The sequence below is a fragment of the Nilaparvata lugens genome, chromosome 6, assembly GCF_014356525.2.
Source record: "Nilaparvata lugens isolate BPH chromosome 6, ASM1435652v1, whole genome shotgun sequence".
NCBI lineage: Eukaryota > Metazoa > Arthropoda > Insecta > Hemiptera > Delphacidae > Nilaparvata > Nilaparvata lugens.
This window is the reverse complement of record NC_052509.1, coordinates 44,523,486-44,545,616: the sequence shown is the minus strand read 5'-3', so window position 1 is coordinate 44,545,616 and position 22,131 is coordinate 44,523,486. Positions and strand designations below refer to the sequence as shown.

Below are 22,131 nucleotides of genomic sequence, written 5' to 3'. Positions count from 1 at the left end.
TAGATATTTCGTTATGGTGGTCTGTATTCGAATATTCTATTCGAAGTAGGCCTATACCATAATCTCGAACTCTACTAGCACTTATTAAATACTCCTTACGAAGTAGTCCAATAATCATCAGTCATCTTATATGAGATAGCCTATTCACATCCCAAATGATAATATTATCCTAAATTTTTTTCATAGCAAATATTACGTTTACACAATAAACTCAAATTTATTTTCCATAAAAACATTAATAGCATTAAAAACATTTATAATAGAACATGGTTATGTTTTTCAAAATTGAAAGATCTTAAACATTATGTTTTTCGTTGAAAAGATAACATAAAAGACTTTACAAAAACATGTTTGTGAAATTACTTAGTTCAGAAGCTTCTTATAGACCTTGAAAACTTCACTTTCTAATTCCAGGATTTTTTAAATAAATATTATCATATTGAAAAATAGAAGCCATATCTCTTTGGAAGTGAAGCTCACTTATGAAAAACATTTTGAATTCATCTCATCAACAGATTTTGTTGCGGAAGAAGATGAGTAGTTGCCTAATGCCAGTGATGTTGTATGCCATCCGAAAGCCGCTTAACCTGAACCAGTGGCAAACCTAGACTCAGCCTCCTACCTTGCACATTAATACCGCCTCAGAAAGCACTCGAATTAATTGCCCGAATAAATGGAAAATCTGTAATTAGGAAACTATTATTGGGTCGTATATGCTGAATAATATTTGCTACCTACCTTTGTAAGGGCTGTTATAATCGAATCATCGTTTCTATAAGAGGCGGAAATTCGCAAGCTGTTTGTTCCTAATGATTATTACCCTAAATATTAAAATCATCATTGTATTCGCACGAATTACCCTCGATTCCCAACATATATTTTTAAATTCTTTAATGTTGTTTCTCATCACAAACTTCTTACTATTAAATCAACTGCTTACTATTAAATTACTTTTTGTTATTAAATAGAACGACTAGCAGTCAAATTTCTTCAATAAATGAATATATTCACTTACTGTGACAACGAGATCTTTCGGCAGGTTCGCCATCGTTGTCAACCACGATGATGAAAAAATTCATTTATTGGAGAAATCTGACTGCTAGTCGTTATATTTAATAACAAAAAGTGTTATATTTTTAGTTTGTTTAGAGTGTTGTTAGTTATTAAATATACAAAAAATATATTGTAGATCACATTTACTGGCCAATAGTACCGTATAGAGATCTTCAAAGCTTTGATCAAAAATATTTTCACAGGCTTAATGCATTGAAGGAGATTTTTTTATCAATATTGTCAAGAACATGATCAATCAGTATCAACTAACTTGAAAAAAGTATAATCATTTTAATTATCAAAATTGGGTGTTTTTTAAATTTGTGACTATTAGCTTTCTTGTAACATTTATTATTTCTATTATCTCTCAACTTATGTTCTCTTTCTATTTTCCATCACTAATTTAAACCATCTAACATAATTGACCTTCCTATTTAGAACTCTTGAAGAACATATATCATATAATCATCTTTCTGGGAATGTTCCACTAAAACCCTCTCTCTACCTATGATTACCTTATCCTATTTTCTCCATTAATATAGTTGAATTATCACCATAGGATATACTGTATTTAACAAATATATTTTAAAGAATGCTAAACCAGTAGCATTGTTTAAGCAGTAGTATTTTAGATTATGCTCGCAATGTAGTTAGTTGTTCCATTACACTTGAAGGTGGATAGAATTCGCTCCAAACTCACTTCCCATGTTATAAAATTAAAATGACATTGGATAATGCGCTAAATATATCTTTCCAATTTGTAGACCACTATTCTGCTTAGTCTTTTTTTCCCTGTTGTTACCCCCATTGATTGTTTTCATCTTATTTGTTATATAGAGCAGACATGCTATCGACACTGAGCCAATAACTTATTGCCCTGAATTTCGTCTACTTGCCAAATGCACATAATATAATGCCATTCGTACCAGGCAGTGCTCAGTGCTCGTCTTACTCCAGCTTACTACTTACTGGAGATCACCGTGCCAGTGTTTTCTCAAGGCCTTTCAACTCTTTTGCCATTTTCTCATTTATCAATTCTATTTTGAACCTGGTCAATCGCACTACAAAACAATGCTGACACGGATAGCGTCCCGCCTATTTAAATCTATGGTAATGCATTATTTCTGATTCTGTCCCAATTACTGGTTCCAATAAGTAGGCCTGCCTAGGTACAAAATTATCCATTGCAAGCATAAATAATATATATTCATATTGCTTTTTGTTGGTTGAGAAATCCAACTATAAATTCCATAGAATACTATATACTAACAGTTGAGAATTCATAATAGTATGGTTCATTCTTAGTTTCTTATAATAAGGGATCATTTAAATCATGACATACTAAACCATTTTAGTGGATGTAGTGTAGTCATAATAAAATATTGTAATGGATGTTATTGGTTCACCATTAATCATGCTACTGTAATAGAAATTATGTAAAATTAGGTTTGCCTTTTGTTTGTCTACAACTACATTTAGTAATGTAATCAATTTATGAGCTCAAATAATCAATTCTTTAGCAATATAATAAATTAAAATGTGATATTTCAGGAGTTCTTGCTTGCTATTGATGTGACATCGTCGGGCACCCCAGAAGAAAAACTAAAATGGGCGTTTAGGATGTACGACGTTGACGGCAATGGTGTCATCGACATCCAGGAAATGACAAAGATTGTTCAGGTAAACTATTCTACTCATTTCATAGAAAACTGAAGAAATCCTAGCATTTTTACTATTATCGATTATTAGATGTTTTCATATTTCTCCTGTCAAGTACTGCTTCTTTGTCTCTATTTGTTAATAGAGCTGTAATAATAAATAATATCGGGGCACCGAGCTTCGCTCGTTATTGATAAACAGAACACAATTCTCTAAAATGATCGTGTTTATATTTCACCAAAGACCTTAAAGATGTAAGTAAGTGATCTCTTTAAGGTATTTTATTTCACAGCTGACTATACGTCATCTTATGAATTTCGGGGATGCGATATTTTGATTTTTCACATCCTCACTTTTTTACTATCCACAGCTGTTTCAGCCAAGGATGAATTATCCTTTTAATGTCGTTCAGCGAGTTTTCTCAAGGATGAGACCTAGTGCAATCGAATCTTTATATCACAAACCTACTATGTTCCAAATTTCGTGAAAATCGTTAGAGCCGTTTTCGAGATCCGTTAAACATAAATAACCAGATATAAAAATAGCCAGATATAAAAATAACCAGATATAAAAATAACCAGATATATAAATACAAAAATTGCTCGCTTAATATAATAGGATTATTTCATATTTTAAATAATTTTTTGTGAAATTTATTTGAGCATTTTTTATATGAAACTTTATACAAATTTTGCTCTTGTATGTAGTGAAAGAATCTCAACTTGTGAGGAAATGAGTTTACAAATTCTCAAAATGAATATTTAACTTATTCTCATATGAAGTGTTGTTATTCTCGTATTTGCCATGATTCAGTGTTTGCCATGGGTCTCATCAGACCTGACATTGGACCTGGCACGATAATAATTCATTTATTTATCCAAGATACACAATTATTCATTAAAATAATTAATAAATCTTCAATATAGTAAATACTCTCATAATCAATATATTGAGGCTAGCTAGATAACAAATCCATTTGTCTTATGTGTGAGAGACCACACGACTTCAAAATTAATAATCAATGTTATATATCTGATGACTATCTTCATCTAATTTATTTGTAGACTGTTTATTCATTTCGATTCCAATAAATGATATATCTTCATGTCTTTGTTATTTGAAACTTCCATATTCTTCAAAATAAATAGCGTACTTTTATACTCTAAAAAAATAAAAACTATTCTGTTTTTCTATAATTATTTTCTGTACATTCTGCTTGAATTGTTTATACAGAGTGAATCATGTGTATGGGAACCCTTCAATAAATTGGAGACTGTTGTAGATATTCAATTCAATTTATTAAAACACACAAAACAAAATGACAAAGAATTACAAAACAAATAAAATACAATAAAATGTTACAAATACAAAAAACCCATGGGCTTTGTGGTTGGGTGTGTTGGAGAAGAGAAAAAAAAGAGAGGAAGATACCTAGCCAACTAGTGTTTCCCATGTAATAGGCAGGCAAAGAAGAGAAAAGAGAAGTGATGAGGAAATAAGGGAAGGGACAAATGGGGGGGAAGGGAGAAAAACAGAGGAATAGGTAGGCCTACGCAAAATAAAGGTAAGCGAGTCCACTGAAAAATGAAAAAAAAACTAATGAGAAAACAATGCTGGAGCAGAAATCTCGAGTCATATATCTAAATGGAAGAAGAAATTACTGTATGTCCAGTTTTTTATATCCAGTTTAATTTTTCCGCTGATCTTATTGTCCATGAGAAAGTGATTTGGAATAAGGTTTATTATTTTAGTACCTATGTAAATTAACTGCCTCCTTATACATTCAATATTAGTGTTATAGGTTACATATTTGTTAGCAGTGGCCCTTAGACTATAATAATAAGTGTAGAGTTTAATGTGAGAGGAAAATCGGATCTATATTTTATTAAGTACTCAATTACGGTTTTTATGTATAATTGACGTATAGTCATGACCTCAAAATCACTAAAAACCATATCCGTTGGATAGAACCTGGGTTTGCTTAATATAGTTTTAATTATCAGTTCTTGTGCTACAATTAATTCAGCAATATGACAGTTGAAACAGTCTCCCCAAACAACTATGCCATACTGCAGAATTGACTTGACTAGAGCATGATACATCATTTTCAAGTGGTTCTTATTAAGAATTCTGTTAGCTTGGTAAAATTTAAAAGATAAATATCTCATTTTTCTACATATGTATTTAATATGAACATCCCATTTAAGGTTTTCATCAATTATGAGTCCCAAGTACTTAGTATTAGTGACTTTTTTAATGGTGGGACAATCACAATTACCCAAGTTTAAATTGCACTGAGAATGGAGTCTCAAATCTTTATTCTCGTTAGGCTGACCTACTATAATCTGCAAAGGATATCACAGTTGAGTTTAGAAGCCTTAAATTAAAAAAGTCATTTACCAAGAGTATGAAAAGAATGGGAGAAAGTGACAGTACCTTGAGGAAGACCATAAGAAGTTAAGTTAGTTACACTAGATTGATCATTTATGGTTAGGGACTGGGTTCTGTTACTCAGATAGCTTTTGAACAATTATAATACTGTAACTTTCAGGATAAGTTATTGGTCGAATACACTACCTTTTGATGTACAACTGAATTTCAACCCTTCATAAGGGGGTGACTTAGGGGTTTGTTACTCGAATATTTTGAATGTAAACACCCATTGTGTAGTACATCATTTTAAAGTCCTTTTTCAAACAAGAAAGATGGCATCAATAAAAATGGTCTTGATATTTCTATCCAAAGTGGCGGCTGATTGAAGTTTTAGTTTTGAATAAAAAAAAATGATTGGTAAAGTAATGAGACTTGAACAAACTCAGACCATTTTTATTGATGTCGTCTTTCTTGTTTCAAAAAGGCCTTTAAAATGATGTACCACACAATGGGTGTTTACATTTAAAATATTCGAGTTACAACCCCCAAGTCACCACCTTATAAGGGGTTGAAATCCAGTTGTAGGTCAAAAGGTAGAGTATTCGACCAATAACTTATCCTGAAATTGACATTATTATATCAACAACAGTCTCCAATTTATTGAAGGGTTCTCATACACATAACTCACTCTTGAATATTATTTATCTGTATTCTAATCAAGTAGTTCAATTGTAGTTAATCTCTTCGCAAGTCATACCTACACATAGGAATTTCGTTGCGGTATTGAGCTGTGTAAAAACTTACACACCAATACTCATCCTTATCCCTTTTGTTCGATATGATCATTAAAAATTACGTACTACTATAGACCAAGTAAACAGTCAGATCTGTGATACTACGGTTAATGTTTGATATTTTATATCTATCATTTCTTTGTATTTTGTTTTCTATGTATCTATGATTTATTGTATGAATGAAGGAATGAAGTTTGAATTGATTTGTGGTTTGTGTAGGCGATCTACGACATGCTGGGCGCATGCTCGTCGAACAGACCGGCCGACTCGGCCGAGGAGCGCGCCAAGAACATCTTTGCCAAGATGGACGAGAACAACGACGGTCAGCTCACGCAGGAGGAGTTCCTGAAGGGTTGTCTCCAGGACGAGGAGCTGTCCAAAATGCTGGCGCCATAATGGACCAATTGCAGCAGCCACTGGAAACGAGAACAAGTGATGTTATTGAAGTGGTGGTCACATTGCCACCGCCTGCTTCAGGCGTGCAAACATCTTGTTCAACAACACCATTGCCAATTAGTCTCTCTCATCGATTTTAAACGGTTTTCATTTTATATCGTTGTGGTATGATTAAACAAATTTTATATGTGTCACCCCTATTGAAGACGGGACATTCCTATGTGGCCGTGTGTGTGTGCGCTTGTGCGAGTGACCGATCCAAGTGTGAGTGAACATCTCTATCTTTCTCTTTCTATATTTGTCTCAAAACAAACTAAGTATATACTCTTCTGTCCTGCATAGCTTTATTACTTATTGCTGGTATCATTGTTTCCTTCTCGGCAAGGCTTTGTGCAAATTTTCTCCAAGAAGGAAACTCCAATCGAATGACAAACACTTTTCTCACTATCATCGTGTACAACTTCCTCCTCCCTCTACTAATATTTTTATAGTGAGTAAAAACAACTGATGATAACGCATACAAAAATACGCACCTTGAAAGCTAGTAATATTAGGATAATCAATCTAGTATCGTCAATAGTTGTGTCATTGATCATTGTATAAGCTTTTTCTATTATAATTAACAAGTCAAACGTTTGAACCGTATTTGTGTATTAATTCCGAAAATTGATGACTTAAATTTGAATTGAAAAACTCCTTCCCCGGTTAAAAACTAAAAGTAATTTTCTAGCAAACTACAATCTATTTTATTCTCTTTCAAAAAGTTACCTATAAAAATGCAATTATATTTATCAATTAGTTTAACTGATTTTCACCTTTTTTCATCCTACTCCTATCTACAAAAATGATAACATGTTTATTGTTATCCTTTCATAAATATGTATTTCTTGTCATGCATTGAGAACAGAGTGATCCAGGGAACCAACTGATGTTTAGAATCACACTGATTGAAATAAGCAAAGTGATAGAGACATAGTTCACAATCTAATGTGGGTTTGAACATCAAATAATTTGAGTTGGAACAATGTTTCTTGTCACAAAGAATATCACTGCCTCTATTGAAGTGGAATTATTTTAGAAGAGTAGATTGGTCTTGCACAGTACGTGAATCTGTCTTGAGGTTCAAAGGTGGAACATGATGAAATAATAGAGAGTATAGTACACTTATTTCTTTCTTTAAACTTGAAAGTTAACCTTCCATTCATGAGTACTGCAAATCTAGCACCAAAGTTGAATTTGATTGAAAGTCGTCAAATATGTTACCCTGGAGTACTCTGTGGAAATGCATTTCACATACATAATATTCTCTATTAACCATTCCGAATGGTGATGATAATAATATTGATGAACATTCTTCAACATTACTACAGTCAATTGTTTCACATATCTACTCTTCAATAAAGCAGCAAAGTTTCGAAGCATTGTTCGTGTCGTGTTGTATACAATGTTTCCGTCCATAAACTCAAAATGTAGAGGTATGTTCAGCTAGTCGGAAATGACCTTACTGACAATCGAGTTTGTAGAATTACTATTATGAACTATTGAGTTATCATATTTCTTGTTGAGAAAGTTAGCTGCACCAACTCTCAACTCATCAAAATTATTAAATATTGTATGTTCTCAAGTACTAGTCAATAATTTGTCTCATTCAAATTATCATCATTCGTAATGGCATTTGATTTTTTGTGATTTTTATCTATATGTCATTATATCGAACATTGACCAAGTGTTCATCGGTGTGATTGTTACCAAATTTATGTCATAAATAACTAAATCCTTCTCTCATATTACTGTCAGCCTTTTTTTCTAAATTGAATATGAAAATCAAAACTATTCACGCTTTTGAATCTTTTCAAAACCTGCAATTGTATTTTTATAGATGTGTACCTAATAGATCATTCACATACCTATCAAAGTTTCTCCGTTCTTATCAAGAAATGAATTGATAATAAATCTGTTGATTCGAATTGGAAATTTCATCCAAGAATCTTTAAATGTCTGCATTTTTTTCAGTTATTACATAAATCAAGTTTCTTCTACGTATCTACTGCCTAACCTTTTGTCATTACAATTACGTGAGGACCTACCTTAACTCATTGTACGTGATCTACCTTATCAATTATGTTATTAAGAACAGACTATACTATTCACCCTAAACATTGTCATGATTTATAATTTGTACCGTTTAGTTTCTCCTTGAATTTTATTTTTTTGAAATTCCACATATAACGGAATTCTAGTGATAAGTAATGCATTTGACTCATTTTACCACATCTATCAAGTAGAGAATACTGGAGATTATTATATGAATTGATATATTTTGTACATATTTAGAGTAATTTGTATGTCTATGGATTTGTATTATATGATTTTCACAATTATAATGACTACTTTAGGAAATATAAGAGTTATGGAATAAGTATTAATACTACCACTAATGCTAATACTACGATTAAAATGCTAACCGCATGACTCTCTCTTGAAGGTGTGCTATGATTACCTTATCAATGATGTTATTAAGAACAGACTATACTATTCACCTTCAACCTTTCCATAGATGGTGAACATTACTGAGGAAGTATATTCATTATGTAAATCAACTTAAAAAGTCATCTTTGTTTGACATTAATTTGCGATCTCATTATTACCCATCCATCAAAGAAAAAAAGAAGATCTTTACTCTTCAATATTAATCAATTTCTAAAAATATAAATTGGAACATAATATTGAAACTAAACACGTAAATTTATAATAAACATATTAAATGGTACCTGTATTTTCATCTATGATTTGTAAAATATTTGGCATAAATACAAAAATTCCAAAAAAATAAAATAAAAGCAAGCTGCCTTAAAACAATATTATTAATGCATATAAACTCCAATTAATTGTCAAGTATCAAAATAATTAATTGCAAAAAACTACGACTGTAGAAATGAATTCGAGCTGCAACATTTTTTCTAACTAATTGTGATGGTGAGGGAGCAGATTCATTCAATAATTTTCCACTTGAGTTTTTTCACGAATCAGTGATAAAGCTATCTAACAGATGTAACTATTTAATACAACTTGTAAGTGTCAATGAAAATTCTCTAGTCGACAATTCACATACTTAAGAACTTCTACACCAATCAGTCCTAATGCAACTATTGTAGTAGTTCAATTTATTTCAATAGTCTATCATAGTACACAGTTGTAATGTAAATTATATAATTACGGTGTGAGTGTCTTTAAACAGTACGAAATTTTCTACCTAAACTAAGATATTTCTTTCTGAACTTTCCAAAAATGTAACTTCCCTTGTATAAAATTGAACAAATATTCTATACACAGTTATAGGTTTTTCGCCATTTTATTCCATTATTGCTTCACTTTTGGAATTGATTCATGCCGTTTGTGAAGTAATCACAGTTTTTTGTTGAGTGATGAAGCGATGGTGAATCTTAATAATTGTTTTATATTAACTGATGAAAAATTTTCAACTCATTACATTGTGTGGAAAATCCCACTCATTACATTGTGTGGAAAATCCCACTCACCTGCAAATTGGAATAAACCAGTAACTTTCGACCAATTACTTCATTTGTGAGAAAAACAACATTAAGTTTAAAATCTATAAATAATGAGAACTACGTATAAATAATCATTTGCTCTATTATCTTTTTCAATTGTTGTTTGGCTTGTGTAATTGTAATGAATTATTGATAACTATCGATAACTTATTTAATCAATAACATGTTTTACATTTTTATTTATTATTCTACCTTAAAAATTTCACATGTATTAAACACTTAAGTGGCATATTTTATGATAAAATTGTTTCTACTTTTTTCAAGTAAAAATGGAGCTCAACATGGCTACTATTATGAAACTAATGGCCGATCGTCTGACCAATATTGTAGAAAATTCTACACTGTTCACTGTATTTTATATTGGTATAAAATCAGATGCATGTCCATACTTATTGTTGGTGTTCTATTCATTTCTATGTATCTGGTGTCTAGATATTACATTCCATCTCTTTTGTACAGTATATTTTTAACTATTGAAGAATCTATTTGAAGTTGAAAAATTCTATGATAGTGTTTAACATTTTAATGTTTACTATACTATTTTTAAGAGATTATAGTTAGTGGACATAGTGTCAATATATTAATTTTATGTTTATTATGTGAATGCCGTTGTGTGATAACAGAACACATATTTAAAAACTTATCTATTGATAGTAACTTGTTTGATCGTTTATCACAATATTTATTTTATTGAGTTCTTTCGGTACTTAAACTGTTTTGGTACCTTAAAAATTGTGTAGCTTTTATATATTTATGAATTATTGTTCAATAATTTCTAACTATATGATATCTAAGCTTGAACCAGAATAAAAATCAAAACCTAAGTGTAGCTGTGTCAATTTAATATTAAAAACGGAACACTCTGGTGAGAATTATTGCATAATTGAAATAGATGTATGACAATTATCATAACAATTATGAGTTTTTAAGTTAGATAAGACTCTGTTGAGATCACAATGAATTCAATAAAAAATATCTCTCAGAAATATAAATATGAATATATTCTCAAAAATGAACAAGAATTCACATTTGATTTTTCATCGAAATCTGGATGATAACAATCAACAGTAGAGGTTCAAAAATTGATTGTATCGAATTTCGATTTAATAATATAATTGTTATACATATAAAATATATTAAGGCTCACATTTGTTGGCAATGAATTCTACATTTCGTGAAAAGTAGCGGAATAACTAAGTTATGAAAGATGCATTGCCCAAAGTAAGTTAGGAAATTGAATTTCATTGATTTCTCATGTGAATATAACATTACTTGACTATAAAACTTCTTGGGTCATTCATATTATTCTGTTTGATATGTTCACCATTTACACTGTAATTTCTTGAGCTGAATGAAATTCTTGTTTAATAATTTCAATTCTTCTGTGATCAGTGGGCTAGTTATTTCTCAATGAATTATGTGTCTAAAATTGTCTATTTAAATGAATCTACTTGTACATTATTCTTGCTCAGTAGAGTAAAATGTGCTGGGGAACAGAATATGTTTCAAAAATGGAAATATTTGATTACCGCTATCAATTATCCTTTCAAATTCCACCAAACATCAAAATGTTTTTCTTTTTTTACTGTATTAATTCGACGAATAATACGATATTGAATTATACTAATGAATTGAATGAATAGTATCACTGCAAGTGGAATTGCTCAAGTGATTGATCGGTAATTCTGCGTGGAAAGTGATTTTGTAAATTTGCTATAGTTGTCAATCTAAGTATTCATATATGCGACTGACAATGCAGTGTTTTAAGATTGTCTTTCAGTTGATGAATGTCCAATGTTATTGTAAATTTGAATCGAACACTATGTGTTTAATAAAATAATTCAATCTACAGTGACTTGTGTTCATCATTTGTCGAATATTTACTACAGTTCCAATAAGTTACTCATATTTTATTTTCATTCTCATTGCGTTTTATATTACCTATTAATGTATCAATTTGAAATGATGTGAATTACATTAATCTGTGGAAAAATTAAAGTAGTATTGTTTTTCTAGTTATATTAACTGCTGTTGTTTTATGTATTGAATTTGCAAAGACATCTCAATATTTAAAAAAAAATATTACCTCTATGGCTGATCACTGAATGACTATTTTTTAATTATGATAAATATGTATCTTTGAAAATATGCATTTCTGCTGAGTGTTATTCAATTGACTGTGATTGAGTAAGTACCTCCATTACAGTTTTCATCCGTCATTTTATATATTTCTATCACTTTATCATACCAATGTTTTAAGAGGGATTTGTCGATTTGAACTTTATTTTTAAAAAAATGATTGTGTTATTTAACTGAGAATTTAAGTAAATGAACCATAATTCAAATAAATTATGTAATTCAATCTTGTGCATGTAGCCTATCCAATGCAAATGTTTTTCATGATCAGAATTTACAAAATCATATTTTTAGAACCTAAATCTTTGTAGAAAGTTGATAAATTTCAGTTCTTTCAGAAAATGATAAAATGTAGTTAGTAGATGATAAATTATAATTCAATTTATTCAATAATAAGTTGAATAAATTAATTTTTTAATTAGTTAGTAGGTTGACTAAATTCAAAATTTATTCTTTATAATAAAATATATTATCTTATAATTCATCTCACTATTCAGATTTTTCATGATTCATGTTCAATTCTCAAAATTTGAACTCAATGACAAGTTCCTGCATGTCAAATTTGGAGGATTCTCTCTTTTTCGCATGGAATCGTTTATACACTATCTTAGGAGAAAATTTGAACATTTTTGTTTTGTTTCAGACCAGATTGAAGTTAGTAGATTATAGACAATGGGAAAGCATAATAGCAAATTGAAACCGGAAGTATTAGAAGATCTTAAACAGAATACCGAGTTTTCAGGTAAGTTCCAGGTTGATGTAGTCCTTATTTCATTAATGATGGAAATAGAGATTAGGCGTTTGGAAATGTTTTACTTGATTTGTGGTTCAGGATAACTGAAGCTTGAGGCTTTCTTGGACTTTTTTGTAGGTTTGGTATTAGTGTTAGGTCAAGATCATCCTGCGAGTCAACTTTTCAATATCTAATAATCATATATTTATAATACCTAATATATAAATTGCCGTAGTGTTCATAATTATTGCAACTAAGTTTACAAATGAATTATCTTACGTTTGGTATTGCTGTACAATGTTATTGTAACGTAGTTGAAACATCAATAATATGAACACTAGATGTCATCATGTGAGTGTTTCAGGTCTAATAATGCACTAATTTCGTATTTATAATAGCATTTAATTAAAAAATAGAGAAATTCTTGGCATCACTTTTCTATTACGGTAATTTTATTGTGGACGGTAAAACTGAAAATTCACCGTAAAATGAAGTATTTAAAAAATTCCACTAGTTCTTTAATAATTGATAACCATACTATTCAAACCGATTTTGAATAGCATTTCCATCTTCAAAACGTTGGAAAGTTTCAACCTCTCAAATTCAATGAAAAATTCATTCCCTATGAATACAAACCTATCTGTAACATATTCAACTGGTTTTATCATTGCATTGAATAAAATGCCGTATTATAGTAAATTTCACAAGTTTTGTATTATTTTACAGATGCAGAAATACAAGAGTGGTACAAGGGATTTTTAAAAGATTGCCCCAGTGGCCATCTTAGCGTAGAAGAGTTCAAGAAGATTTATGGAAATTTCTTCCCGTATGGTGACGCATCAAAGGTAATACTTTCTAGCCGCTAACATGGAAGTCCGTAGTTAATAAGTCATCTGCTAGATCGGGCGAGTGTCCACTTTCTTCATCAAAGTCGCCATGATTTCAGTTCGAGTTTCGAATCAAACTAATTCAGCATTCGCTTCGCAACCATTTTTATTCAATTATTATTTATTGTTGATTAGCGCATTCCGAATTTTCAAAAATGCTTGAAGATGACGACGCCCGTGATATTCCAAGTGAAATTTTAAAAGAATCTGAAATCCTGACTGCAAATCTTCTACCACTAAAATCAAGAGATAGGTACGATAACAAGTATTCTTTATTTTGTATTCTTTATTTATTTTGTCAGCAATACCTGTAGTGTGGCGAAAAATATCGTTCGCACCACGGGCAAAAATGTTTTTCCGGCTCTCAATCTTTTCTAGTCCTCGGCCTACGACCTCGGACTTGAAAACCGATTTCGAGTCGGAAAAATCTCATTTTCTGCTCTAGGTGCGAAATATACTATATCACATTGTTTCGTTCATTTCTGTACTGCTGTACTTTCACCTACTGAAAAATTTGGTGTTTAGCAGCACGTCAGCTGGAACAATAATTATGCTTGCGTTTGAAATATATTTGTAGAATATATAATAATTATAATGATATATAATTATATAATATAATAGATCTAACTTCATTAATTAACTTATATCAATTAATTTGTACACAGTTATAAACTATATACACATTAGATGAGTAGCATACATTCAAACAGACAATTAAATTGTGAAGAGTTGACACTTGGAAGGAGTAGGCCTATCTTGTAAGGAGAAGATAATATCTTTGGTGGATACAAAAATCCACAATACTAATTCCTCCAACAACAATAAACATAATAATTTGTAAGAACTTTTGAATGTAATTTAAATGAGATCTAATATTTTCGAAATGATAGCTACACTTAATGATGATTATATTTACTACTATAATAGCTATTTACGAATAAAAAATGGCAAAGCTCATAGCACCTCAATATTATTGGTATATACTGTATTAGTTGATAGTCATACAAAAAACTTATTGTTATAATGTATATCTTTGTAACTCACTTGTTTTTTGTTCAAATAAATATATAGCTTAAATAAATGAATATTCGTTCATTCATACATTCACTCTTGTTTTATGTCTTCATATATTCTTACATAATTCGTCAATCTTATTCTTTATTTTGAAATAATAGCTACACTGAAGATAATAAGTTAATGTACAAAAAGACAATACCTATCTCAAAATCAAATAATGGCGAAGTTTATTATACTTCAATATTATTAGTTCACTTTAGTTGATAGTTTTATTATTAATTAGCCTATTCACTGAAGTTAGTTTATTCATTCATTTACTCATTCGTTGATTCCTTGATTTTTATCAATCTCTATGGTTGCTTCATTAATTGTTAATGGTGTACTCAGTTCGCCGAACACGTGTTCCGTACGTTCGACGCGAACGGCGACGGCACGATCGACTTCCGAGAGTTCCTGTGTGCGCTGTCGGTGACGTCACGCGGCAAACTCGAGCAGAAGCTCAAGTGGGCGTTTAGCATGTACGACCTTGACGGCAACGGATTCATATCGAGGCAGGAGATGCTTGAAATTGTCACGGTAAGTAGGCCTACATACCAATCCTCAACATTCATCATCCTTCATTTGATGTTGTTCTCTATGACGAAACACTATAAATATTTTTTTTGTAGTTTATACACTGTGTATCTTCGTAAATATTAAAAAACTTACTTTTTATGGTGAAAAATGAGGAATGCATTTCATTGCTGAGGAGGAGCTGATGAAGCTCCTCTTCACAAGTGAAATGCATTTCTCATTTAATCATAAAAAGTGTTTTTAAATATTTACGAAGATTCACAGTGTCTAAATTTACAACAAAGCTATTTTTAGCCAGATAATTCACTATGTTTAAGCTCGTCATAAAACATGAAAATATAGTGTACACATCGATCACAACATACAGAATTCAAGTTGCATACTATAAAGGGTTTTTTAATTAACAGCTGATTGCAGAAGTATAGTAGAAGAATAAGTGTCAAATTGGATCTAATCTATGCAGTCCAAAGTACCATGGAAAGTATTAGCGTCCAACAACAAGTAGGCCTAGGTGTATAAATGATGTATTTTGTCAGATAATTGGTCTGTGCAAACTCTGTTCCAAGAGCTTCGCCCATTTTTCGGTCGCAATAATCGTCATCGTTTGACTGTATCTGTGTTGAATGTTTTGTGTTCACTTAATAAGTAAAACAACATTTTAATTATGATTAATTTGTTTCATTAATAACATTCGAGTTCAAGAGATAATATAGTGTTTTTTAAAGTCTAAACTACGTAGCGTCTAGCGTCCGTCCAGCCTGGCTTCTTACTGTGTAGCCAACCTTATACTGTATTTTATTGTACAACCTTGTACTGTAGCCTTCTATTAAATGATGGAATAAATTGATTGACTTTATTTGTATGAACAAGTGAACACTGTTGTAATTATTAACACTGCTGTAATAATTGAATAATACTGAATAGTCAACAAATAATACTAAATAATACTTGATAAGAACAATATAAAAACTTGTAGTACTCTTTTATTAAAACATTTTTAAAACTTTATAACGTTAACGACTAGTTTCGATCATTGGCCATTTTCAAGTTAAAATGTAAAAATAAATTGGTTTACTAAATCAGTTAATAATTGTAAATAAATTAGTTACACTTTTACATTTTAACTTGAAAATGGCCAATGGTCGAGACTAGTCGTTAAAATGTTTTAATAAAAGTGTACTACAAGTTTTTATATTTTTTTATTAATTTGAATAAAGTGGCCCATATAAGCGAAGTGATTTTATGAATAATACTTGTATGAACATGTGATTACTGCACTGTTGTAACACTGCTGTAATAATTGATTAGGCAATCTACAAGATGGTCGGCTCAGTGATGAAGATGCCGGAAGACGAGTCGACGCCCGAGAAGCGAACCGACAAGATCTTCCGGCAGATGGACAAGAACCAGGACGGCAAACTGTCGCTGGAGGAGTTCATAGAGGGCGCCAAGTCAGACCCCTCCATCGTCAGGCTGCTGCAGTGCGACCCGCAGGCCCAATGACTCCTCACCTAGACTGCTCTGCTAGCTGCTGGCCTGCCTTGAAAACGACTAACCTCCTTCCTCACATGGATGCAGATCACATGCAAATCTATGTGCAAATGCTAGTTGCTGCACACCTATTGGCAAGCATCATGACATTTGTAGATTATTACATTCATATTGTCGTGTGAATTGCATCAAAGGTGTTGATTAGTGTATTGAAATTTGCAGATCACTTCATGGTAATGAATTTAGGTAATTGTGGATTACATCAAAGATATTGAATTGAATGTTTAAATTAGCAGATTGGCTTGTGAATGGGTAAATTGCTTGTAACTGAACTAGGGAGGAATTTTTCAATTTGCTAGTTCACTCAACACAGAAAATGATGAAAAATCTCAAATTATTGTACGATAGGAACAATAGCCTATATATAAATTTTTATCGTTTTCTACTGACATTTTGTTCATCCAAACAGCAAGGAATTTAAATAACATTGAAGAATTTTAGTCTGAAAAATTCTGTAGGCCTATAGAAATATTTTTCACAGATTTATTAAAACAGATTTATTTTCAGGAAAATGATGACTATGTCTTCCCCACTTTTTTGATGTGATCTGTATCCATGATGTTATTCGATTTCAGCTTATGGAATGTCTTGACAATGTTGAGAACTGTACTCGACGATTGGTAAAGTTTAGCAATGCGTTCACGAGATTGAGTCAATTACAGGTTAGGTGCCCCCGTGCCCCCCCCCCTGTGCCCTGCTTGTTTCCGCAACTCTTCCCTATCTCCCTACCAACACCCCCACCCCCACCCATCACTTTTCACAAGAGATTTGAACCGATTCCCCCCCCCCCATCACTGACAAAGCATAGTAGTTCTGCAGACTTGTACAGAAAACTCACATGCTGAGCTGAGCGGCACGATACCATTCGCGCTCTTTGTTGTTTCGCTCGTTGTTGATAATAATTGTTGACTCAAATTTATTGATTGTTGTAAGTGTGATTTGAGAATTTTCGCTTCATTTGAAACTCTATTTTCGATAGAATATAACTCGTATTATAAGTAAGAGTTGAAAATTCAATAAAGTTACAATTTTCAGAAAACTAGTGTAACGAATAGTTTAGAAGATTGACGATCATACACTTGTAACCTACGAATTATCTGATAACTTTGAAATTTGATTAAATGATTCTATATATTTTTTCATTTGCGCTGTTTTTATCGGATAGATTCGTATAAGTATTTTTCAGTTTGTCGATTTGTGTAAGCTCTTCATCCAGTAGTCAAATGAGCTTGTGATTTCTTCCATTCGTGTTACTTGATTGTTTCTTGTGCAAAACGTTTTCTAATAGAAGTGAAATTGATTATGAGGAATGCAAGTGTGCTTCAAGTTTAAAGTTTCATTTGTTGAATAGTATAGTTAAGTACTGTATATCATACAATTTCTCTATAATAGCCTATGTATTCAATCTATCTATAACCATCTACTGCTAGATACAGAATTTTAAAATTTATTGTAAATTGACTTTTTTGAAAATTGTACTTTCTAAATACCTTACTCTGTATCATTGTTATGAATACTATTCTGCAAGCAATTTTTTACTATTTAAAAAATGTCATGTGTGAATTTCTGAATCCCAATTTTTTTAGTACATGTATATAGGCCATCAAATTTTATCAAGTTCATCCAAAACACAAAACCTTGATATCTGTATATTCACAAACATACATCTATTTAAACTATAGTCAGAAAAAGTATTCAATTCCTCAGTTTCTTAACATAATTTACTGTATATTTATCGCGTACTATATTTTAGAATAATTTGTAAATATAACATACCCTTTTTGCAAAGAAGTCATGAACATATTCAGATAGATCTCATAATCACAACACTGTACCGTTTCTACTTGAATGAATTGATCCTATTAAAAGCATCAGCTCTTGATAAACTAAGAATTATTTATTGAAGTATGCATCCATCTTTGGAATTGATCCTTATTTTCAATATCTTTTCGATTCTTTATAATTCAAATTGAAACTCTGCTTGATTAAAATACAGTTCCTTTAGCAAATGCAATGCCGGTATTTCTCATTTTATTCCTGGCCTATTCCTACATCTTCCCTCGTTTATTTAAAATTATGCTTCCAAGGCTCTATTCTAACTCAAAACCTGTCTAATTTGTGTTGCTTGATATTATTATAGTTGCTTGATAATACTCAAGATGATATTATAAGAGTAGCATTACTCGTCTTCCAAGATTAAATTATTATTTCATAAGTAGTACTCAAATATATATATTTTCACATGCAAGTCTGCACCCATTCGCCTCCATTGTACTTTTCTACTCGTACTTATCTTTGTGTGATGTGTGAATCACTTCTTGAATAATATCCAATCATTTGAACTTATAATTGAATTTAAAAATACATTTTCAAATTCATAAAATTTTTCACATTTCATTTAAGTTTTCTGTTTCAAACATTCATCAATAATATTTCTCCAATTTATAAAAATCTGTTTCTCCTTGCCCTAGATGACAGATAATATGAATTTAAACCTTGGGATTCAGAATATAGTTGTCTAATGAGAATTAATGCGTTCAAACTTAAGCTAACCATCTATCAGTCCTAAATTTTTCGTGCATTGAATTGTACATTTATTGAATGTGCTCTTCTTTGTGTATGAAAGTGATGAGAGATGATTTTGGTGACTAGACGAAAGGTACTAAACTAAAAACAAATGATATAGTTTATCAATTTGTGTAAAACCCATCTAAAACGTTTTTCGATAGCAGCTTCACAATATCTACTCAACTCAAAAGCAAATAATTGTAATGAAATGATTTTCCGTGTACAAAATTTAAACAACGAATGAAAGGTTTCATTATTGTTACTTTAAGATTATTTCTATTGTAGGGTGCATAGGTTTTGCTCAAACTACTCGTCTCATAGTAGTGAAAATTTTCAAACTGTAGGTTTTTATTTTAGTACTATCAGTTGATTTCTATAGCTGTGCATTCAACTTACGATATATCAAATTTTGGTTGATTGGAATGATGTTCACGTTAATCTTTTATTAGTCACGAGCTAGATGATATTTTTTGATTGAATACCTTATTTGAATAATGTCGTTTTTTCATTCGCAATCATTTGTTTTGAAGGTGCTTTCCAAGCATCAACTGCATCACTCAGGGTTTGATGGTTTGGTTTTAATGATTTGCTGTTCATGTTCTTTGATGAAATCACGAAATGTACTTAATAAAATGTCATTATCTTGCTGTATAATGACCATGTCATTCTTATAAGTGTTATTTAGAAGAAATGTCATATCAAAAGTATTAAATGTGCCCTACAGGGCTAAATTAAATCAGTGCTTTAGTCATATTTCATAGAGTAAGAATAATGTTTGTATTATGTCTAGTCTTAAATTTTGATTTGAACTGTTTTAGGCTATTCTACCTTGCTTCTTTATTTGTATGTATGAATGTTGTCGAGTCTGTATCTGAGTGTGAGTCAGCACATAATTATCATAGAGATATAATGTGTTTTAGTGTTATTTAATACTTCTTGTGAACGATGGTATTTGATGATTTGTGGACACTAGAAAAAATTTTCATAGTATGAATGGAATGATATTCGTGTCTTGTATTTGATTTCTAATATTAAATAAATTTTAATACAATAAATGATGAACTTAATGGATTTTAATATTTGGAAATTTGATCTTAAACTAAATTTCTACTAGCATCATACTATGAAATCAACAGATTTCTCAATTCAAAATTTATTAAAATGTTTGGTGCTTGCCATAATGTACATAATTGTCTTACCGTTTCTATCATTTCAATATTTTAGACTTTTGTGGGTTTTAAGTGCATTTTTATTATTTCAATGAAGAAGAAATAAAAGTATGAGATAATTCTGTAGATAATTAATCTACCACGGAGTCTCTGAACCTAGATTTATTATTTCAGATTTTCAAATGAAAATATAGCTTCTCATACATTTTCTAATGGAATAAATGAAGCATTAAAATATTAAGAGTGAAGTATAATGCGGGGGCGGTTTCAAATACATATATCCGGTACATAATTTATTTAATAATATAAAAAGCTGTTCCGAAATAAGTTGTTATTCTAATATATTATTTCAAAATTACTCCCGCATGACTGTAAACATCTTATTTTAAATTGGCAGACTTCTCCAAGTAAGGTGGAAAATTAAATTAATTTATTGATAGGATTGTAATAAAAGTTGTTGAGAACTTTTATTTTTCAAGATTCCATTTTACATCACCAAACCTCTTGTCGATCCCTATTGATAGGGGCGTCAACAATATTATTTTTTTCACATGAAGTCAGTACACAGAGCAATAATTCATTGATTTAATAATTAAAGCAATTGCAATACAGCAGTAATACCTATGCAATAATTTCTAATTCTTAAAATTGTTATAGTATTTCTAATAGCGTCAATTTACCGAAGATACTTTTGATTGCAGATTTTACAAATTTCTGTTGATTTGTTAACTTCTATACTGTTGGATAGGTTGTGCTTCAGTTCAAGACCTAATTGTTGAATGCTATTCCACTAAACTGTTTAATCAAATTTCAGTTCTAAATTTTCTGACTCATTTAGTTGAGAACTATTTTTTTCTGAAACCGGGTGATGGAATGTAGGCTATAACACTCGTAACGTGAACGGCACAAAGAGAAATGCACATAAAAAGACCTCTATTCTATCAAAAGTGATGATTTAATAATGATTACAAGAATAATTAATTGAACGTGCTGAAAAGCATTGAGATGTTATGAAATGTTGTCCAGTATTTATTAATATCAAATATATATTCGTGTACATAGTAAATTGATATGATAATAGTGATGTTCTTATGAAACTTAAATTTACAGAAGGTTCATTATAATTATGTATTATTATCATTGTCATTATTATTACTATTACCATTCAGTGCATTAAAGTGTTGACATTGATAAGTGTGTTTCATTTCAAAGCATATACGGTACTGTACAGTTTATGCTACCGACCTATGTTTAACCTGAGGCCCTTTGCACACTGGGCCACCATGGAAGCTTCACCATCAACATTTGATAGCATTGTACACTACAGCCACCACAGTTCACTAGTTAACTCATGATCAGTTGAAGACTGGACGTGATAGAAGCAGGAATATTGGCAAATGTTGTGAAATCGTCGTTGCAGAAAACGCAAATTTTGGATTAATCCGTTTTTACGTAACAGGAGTGCAAAGGGAACATTTTGCACCAATATTATCAAGACTTGAGAAGGAATCACGATGAGTGAAACTCATATTAAAAAATGTATTATATGGATATTCGTTAGATTACACACTAAAATGGTTGTAATGAATAACCATGTATAATGAATAATGCTTAAGAAAAATAGTTATATAACTTACCAAATTCATTTTG

The 22,131-nt window shown here is 30.9% G+C and overlaps 2 protein-coding genes across 5 annotated transcripts in view; both read left to right on the top strand.

Moving 5' to 3' along the window:
• The window catches only part of LOC111052732 (neuronal calcium sensor 2), a 241,913-nt gene extending 232,148 nt beyond the window's left edge, over positions 1-9,765 (top strand). For both annotated transcript variants that reach the window (XM_039430880.1, XM_022339486.2), the window contains 2 exons: positions 2,605-2,733; positions 6,099-9,765. In XM_039430880.1, the coding sequence (XP_039286814.1) occupies positions 2,605-2,733; positions 6,099-6,275 (306 nt within the window). In that variant the 3' untranslated portion in view covers positions 6,276-9,765. The remainder of the gene's footprint in view (positions 1-2,604; positions 2,734-6,098) is intronic.
• The window catches only part of LOC111052731 (neurocalcin homolog), a 253,861-nt gene extending 232,189 nt beyond the window's left edge, over positions 1-21,672 (top strand). For 2 of the 3 annotated variants that reach the window (XM_039430877.1, XM_039430879.1), the window contains exons 2-5: positions 12,627-12,725; positions 13,443-13,561; positions 15,008-15,196; positions 16,502-21,271. In XM_039430877.1, coding sequence (XP_039286811.1) covers positions 12,656-12,725; positions 13,443-13,561; positions 15,008-15,196; positions 16,502-16,696 — 573 coding nt within the window. In that variant the 5' untranslated portion in view covers positions 12,627-12,655 and the 3' untranslated portion in view covers positions 16,697-21,271. Of the gene's footprint in view, positions 1-12,626; positions 12,726-13,442; positions 13,562-15,007; positions 15,197-16,501 lie in introns of all 3 variants that reach the window. The other variant, XM_039430876.1, reaches the window with a different exon arrangement.
• The last annotated feature ends 459 nt before the right edge of the window (positions 21,673-22,131 follow it).